Raw genomic sequence first — 6,516 nt, forward strand, 5'->3', positions numbered from 1 at the left:
AAAAAAGTTAAAAAAAGAAGTTATTTTTGGAGCCTGTATGGAGATCCAGGTGAACGTATTTCTTGTTATTGTGCTGTTGGCTTTGCATGTCTTATGCTGCCTTCCAGACAACTGGGACCTTCGGATTTTCTGGCCTCCTACTACTACTAGAAAAAGTGCAGTGGAACGCCACTCAAAGTCGGAGCTCCAACTTGAAAACTCTAGGGGGAAAATCTACCGCCACGAGGCGGGGAATCAGTTGCCTGACGTCACACAATGACCGCAACCATGGAGTATGTAGTCCAAAGTATGAAGTGCCTAAAATAAAATGTATAATGGAATCTGTTATGCTTCATCGTTGCTCCTCATTTTCTGTCTTGCTATTTGCCAAACAAAAAAAGTTGGTCGCGGTGCGCCATGTTTCCTGTTTGCGTTTTGCCTTTGTGCACTGGAACGCTTTGAAGGTGGGGGGGTGGGACTTTTCCACTGGGAAACACCCACGTCCCAGGTGTCTGGAAGGCAGCATAGGTTATTATTCTGGCTTTAACGATGCGTACAGTATGTGCGATGTGAGAGGGGGGGCCCTTTATGTGTCCGGGCCCAGGGGCCCATCGTGTCTTAATCCCCCGATGGACTCAGACCGCCTCGTACAGTACAGGTGAACTCAGTTGTGATTCCTTGGTCCACAACCGAGGAAAATTCGCATGATCATCTTCATCACGACCAGTGTGATAACGTCCTTACTCACACTGAATGCACCAACGTCTTTCTTGGCTCACGTTCCTTCTTCCTCATTTTTTAAAGATATGTTCAGATAAGGGCATGTTGCCTCTCCACGGGTTTGGCCAAGCTCTCGCCTCTTCCTCTATAAAAAGCGTCCCTGACTCCACTCTGTGACAGAACCTTGCCTCCTAACAGACAGAAGAAAACCACTGCAGACGGGTTGATCTTTTACCTCCAAAGCAGGTAAAGCACCTTCAGCTGGCTACAGACACAGGATTTAGTACCATTAATATAGCCATTTTACCTCCAAAGCAGGTGAAGCACCTTCAGCTGGCTACAGACACTGGATTTAGTACCGTTAATATAGCCATTTTACCTACAAAGCAGGTAAAGCACCTTCAGCTGGCTACAGACACTGGATTTAGTACCGTTAATATAGCCATTTTACCTACAAAGCAGGTAAAGCACCTTCAGCTGGCTACAGACACTGGATTTAGTACTGTTAATATAGCCATGTTACCGCCAAAGCAGGTAAAGCACCTTCAGCTGGCTACAGACACTGGATTTAATACTGTTAATATAGCTATTTTCAGAAGGCACTGCCAATAAAGGTGCAAATTATCACTCCGAATGGAATTGAAATCATGAAAAACTTAGCTTAGTTTTAACATCAGGAATCATGATGAATCCAAAGATGTTAGTGGGAAAGGAGCAAGAGCATGGCTTTAATAGGACTTGACTGTCGTATATTATTTACCCAACATATACAGTATCAAAAAAGTGAAAACACTTTTACATTTCATTTTCGGAGTTTAAGTGCATCTCAATTTCCCCCCGCTTTGTTCGTAAAACTTTCTTAAAGAGTAACTCCACACGTAGACTTTGAGTTGTAAACTAGTATTTAGTCGTATTGCCAAAATTTTAGCACTAACGTGCGATTTATCTCTAGCACCCTGATCAGTTCACCTACCAGTAGGGATGAAACGATAACCAGTTTGAATGGTAATCGTGATATAATTCCTTAGGATAACCATGATAAAAAATTCCTTATGATAACCGTATGCTTTGAAAAACATGTTAAATAGCGTCCATCATCAACCAAAGTTGGCAACCGTCTCCCAGATGCAGACATGCAGACGCGTAGCCTTGGATAAATGATTTCAGTGAATGTATCAATCCTTTTCGGGTCCGAGTTTTCAATATAAAACTTGAAATGATTTCTGTGATACAATACCGTGATAATACTGATAACCGTGATCATTTTGGTCACTATAATCGTGATATGGAATTGTCATATCATTTCATCTCTACCTACCAGTGGATAAAATTAGCAGCTTTTTAGATCTGCTGATATCCAGAAAAAGGGACAGTTTGAAAAAAGTTATGACTTTCATGTCCTTGCATGGCTGCGGTTGCTGTTGGTTGGTGTTCCTCAATGAAGTCAATGACAACTGCATGGCTTCAAGCAAAAAAACAAAAGAAAAAAAACAACTTGTGGCAAAAATGTATTTAAATGAGGAATGCTAACAAAACGAGTTAGCTATTTTTGGGTGGACAAGAGGGACATACGTTAGAAATATTATTTTTTTTCAAGTCACAAGGGCCTGGTGAAAAAACATAATAACAGACAAAAAAATCTAAATGAGAAAGTGAGAAAGGGATTCACTCTGAAACAAAGGTTGTCTGCATGGGTTTTTATGGCCGGAGAATAAAAAACAGACCCTGAAAATCTGAATTTGAATGCACAGGATGCATGTCATTTCATTGTTTTGGTTTATTTGTATGTCCATATTCATTATTTTGTGTAGACAATTCCACAATTCATGTGAATAGATTAACATGCCCAAGCTATTAAAAAGTGGACATGGGTTTCTATAAGTGTGTTCGATTGTTCTCCTGCAGCATTTTTAAAACTGATTAATTCAAATTAATTGAAATTGATTTAATTGCATCGATTTATTTTTGTTTAATTAGCCTAATATTTTATTATATAAAGATATATTTAATTTAAGGATTTTCATAAAGTATAATGTAATGTATTTGCTTATTCTTATTCTTATGCAACTCACCCACACGTTTTATATGTGCCGATCTTTTGTTAGTATTTTTCCCTACAGGGCTAACTGCCAGGCTTCTTAACACCAAAGTACAGATTCATAACGAGTGACCTGAAATGTCCTTACCTCATGCACAGACATTATAGCCTAATTTAGCACACAATTTTAGCTCTTACTAAATGTCAAAAGATGCATACAAATCCATTAACTCATTTCTTCAACATTGACATGTTTTTATTTTTTATTTTATTTTCTTATGAAGTGCTGCTATACTCCTAAAGTTGCCCAGAAGTCAGAGTTATTGTCCCACAAAACCAGCTTGCGGAGATTGTGACTCTTTGATACATGTTTCACTAATCACTACAGTTAAGTAGTGTAATACTGTAGTTAATTAGCAATGTTGAAATAACTGATTTTTCCCTGGAGTGTGTGTGTGTGTGTGTGTGTGTGTGTGGGGCTGTGGCTGTGCCTGTGTGTGGCTGGTACTCTATTGCCTGCGCACACGCACACACACGCGCGCGCACACACACACACACGCACGCACGCACGCACGCACGCACGCACGCACGCACGCACGCACGCACGCACGCACGCACGCACACACACACACACACACACACAGACCTGGCTGGTCCTATTTCTTTGGAATTTACACTCTGAGTTAGTGATGTACTTCGGCTTGCTCTTATTTTTCCCACACCGCTGGGCCAGCGGGGAGGGGGCATGGGAAAAGGGAGCCGTAGCTAGGGATGGGAAGGTGGTAGAGAGTGGGGATTTGAGGGGTGGGTAGGGGGAGTGGCTAAGGGAATGTGGGTGGTGGGAGCGGGCGTGGTGCCGTAAAGCTGAATGGCCACACCACTGTGCCGTGGTTTGCACTTATTTTCTTTATACCTTTATTTATACAGGGGGAGGAGTCTCACTGAGAGCAATGCTCTCTTTTTCAGGGGCGCTCTGTTCACATTCACACACACACATTCACACTGGAAGCTGACCAGTACAACCACATCTGCTGGTCACTGATCAGCTCCACTGGAGCGGTTGGGGTTAAGGGCCTTTCTCAAGGGCACCTCAGTGGTGGTAATGAGGGAGGGGCTTGTTATTCTTGTTTTTATCATCTCCCAGACTGTTCTGTTTGTTAAAAGCACTCTATTGACTCGTGTGTAGATGGCTGCAGTGTGCTGGATGGTTGTGGTGCTGACATGCTTCCTGTCGGATGGAAAGCTTGTGGATGCTAGGAGCATCCACATCCAGGAGCTTGAGAGCATTGTACCTCGCATCTTGGAAGAGTGAGTCAACTTCCTCTAGATTCTCTACAAGATATGGTTTATGGAGTACCGCAGGAATGAGTCCAGAAGATCTGGGGCCGGATTCACAAAACCTTATTATGAAAAAAAAACTTTAGTCTTAAGAAAAAAGATTCTCAAATTCTCAAAAACAGTTCTTATGTATTTTCGTAACTTTCTTGTTTATTCCTAAGAAAAAACTTGAAAGTTGAAAGTTCTCAAATTTGTTCTTGATTTTTTTCCTTAACTTTAAGACAGCCCTTCTTCCCCTGTCTTAAGATTCCTACAGTGAAATGTTAAGCCTCTAATATCATATTTAAATACATTTTAGACAAGTAGGTTCTAGTTCAAAGTCTACATAGGTTCCCCTACACCTAACATTTAGATTAACATTTATTATAAATCTTTATTTGGTGTTGGGTCACTCTGCCTATCTAGCTAATTGTCTTTGCTAGCAATGAGCTAGCAAAGACAATTAGCTAGAGGCTTATTTACAACAGACATGACAGACAACAACAAACACCAGCCAATGTTTAAATCTTTGCCCTATAGTTGTCCTACTCTACCTGTAAATAGGTTTTGTAGATGGAAGCACTTTGGGTTGCCTCCTATTCACCTTATTCTTTGCCCACACATGGACGCTTCCGCATTACGTCATTCCGTAATAGTATTTCCGTTTTGACTTGCCAAAAACCCCGCAGGCAAAATGGCCGCGCACACTCCGCATCTAAACAGCAGAATTACTCCGCGATAAACTAACATATCTTGGCCAATACGTATGTAACATACAAAATAAAACAACCCGTAATATCTTAATTTTATGTAGAATGCAGAGGATATGTAACTGTTTAGTTAAACTTGCATTCCAGGAATATTGTGCTCTTAAGATGACGTTAGTGGAGTCGAGGCTGTTGCGTCCTGAAACCCACTAGCGTAACCTATGTGCGATTCGAAATAACGCATCCGAGATAGAAACGTTATGAATATAGCCACGTTATAAACAACAAACTAACGCTGGTGATCCGTATGGAAACAGTGTTACTCGAAATGGTTAAAAGTTATTATCAATTTGGTCATTCAGTGGCATTTTACTGCCATATAACATAACTAACTAGTTAGCCACAGAAGGCAACTACTGAACCGGAAGAACAAATACGTTTGCGTTGAACGCGGAAGAGAGAAAAAGTGGGCGTGGTGAATAAGGTGAATAGCCTCAATGGCAGTATGCCTAAAGTTTATTAAGTTAGACCCTATCTTAAGAAGTTCTTAAAGGAACACTCTGCCCATTTTCAACCAGCTTTGTATCATTAGCACATCAGTAGTATATCAGAAAACTGTAAACGGTTTTGAAGTCTGTCATTTAATTTGACAGTTATTGAGTGTTAAAGTGTGGACCAGTGACATCACTGGTCCACACTAACTCAAATTAATAACTCATTAACTCAAATCAACTCTCAATAACTGTCAAACTATTCATCATTCATCTAGTTTGACAGTTATTGAGAGTTGATTTGAGTTAATGAGTTATTCATTTGAGTTAGTGTGGACCAGTGATGTCACTGTTCCACACTTTAACACTCAATAACTGTCAAATAAAATGACAGACTTCAAAACAGTTGACAGTTTTCTGATACAGTATACTACTGATGTTCTAATGATACAAAGCTGGTTGAAAATGGGCAGAGTGTTCCTTTAAGTAGGACAATTTAAGAAGTTGGTAAGAAATGAGACTGTTACTAAGAAAATATTGAGGAATTGCATTTAGGAACTTCCTAAATTTTCCTCTTTTGTCATTTCTTAAGATCTATCTTAAGAACACATGTGACTCCGGCCCCTGGATGATAGCACTTCCGCTTCCTACCTGTAAAAGGCAATGGGATTTTGGTTAAATGCTTGAAATAAGGACTGTGGCTAACAAAAGTTCATGAAACAGCGAACTTTGTGTTCAGCAAGATCATCTTCACAAATGAGGACCCGTTTTACGATTGAATGCATTCATAACATTTTCAGAAAATGCTTGAAAATTCATGAAAGTGGTAAAACGTGTAAAGTGTTCCGCATTGTATGTTTCCCGTGGCAGGTACAAGACGAGCGGCGAGTGGAGTCTGGCCGTAAACATCCCGCTGAACCTGAGTCAGGACCTGAACGCGAGCCTGCAGCGAGTCTTTGACGACGACAACAGAACCAGCGTGCTTGATGCCATTTCAAAGGGCGAAGTGTACGCTGGTACCTGGGTGGTGGCAGCCGGGGCGGGCACTAACGTTACCGACCGCAGAGGCGCAGAGGCGCGCGTTCTCGATCACTTAGGAAACTTGCCCAGTAACCCCGATGGTAATTTCCTCCTCTCCTACTCTCATCTCTCACCAGGTAATGCAAAATGTACCTACTCGTACGTCTCGCCAGGTGAATTTGTGAGACGTGAAATTGAAATTGAAATTGTACCGTAGCGTGCGATCAGAGCTGGGGTGAGTTCA

The 6,516-nt window shown here is 41.2% G+C and overlaps 1 protein-coding gene across 1 annotated transcript in view; it reads left to right on the top strand.

Annotated features, from left to right (window-relative positions):
* Nucleotides 1-901: 901 nt before the first annotated feature.
* Nucleotides 902-6,516, top strand: part of LOC310775129 (uncharacterized protein) — a 7,028-nt gene continuing 1,413 nt past the window's right edge. The window contains exons 1-3 of the mRNA XM_083635221.1: nucleotides 902-945; nucleotides 3,924-4,045; nucleotides 6,123-6,516. The exon at nucleotides 6,123-6,516 is cut by the window's right edge and continues 1,413 nt beyond it. Coding sequence (XP_083491347.1) covers nucleotides 3,924-4,045; nucleotides 6,123-6,489 — 489 coding nt within the window. The 5' untranslated portion in view covers nucleotides 902-945 and the 3' untranslated portion in view covers nucleotides 6,490-6,516. The remainder of the gene's footprint in view (nucleotides 946-3,923; nucleotides 4,046-6,122) is intronic.

This window comes from Poromitra crassiceps (genome assembly GCF_964638095.1).
Source record: "Poromitra crassiceps genome assembly, chromosome: 4".
NCBI lineage: Eukaryota > Metazoa > Chordata > Actinopteri > Beryciformes > Melamphaidae > Poromitra > Poromitra crassiceps.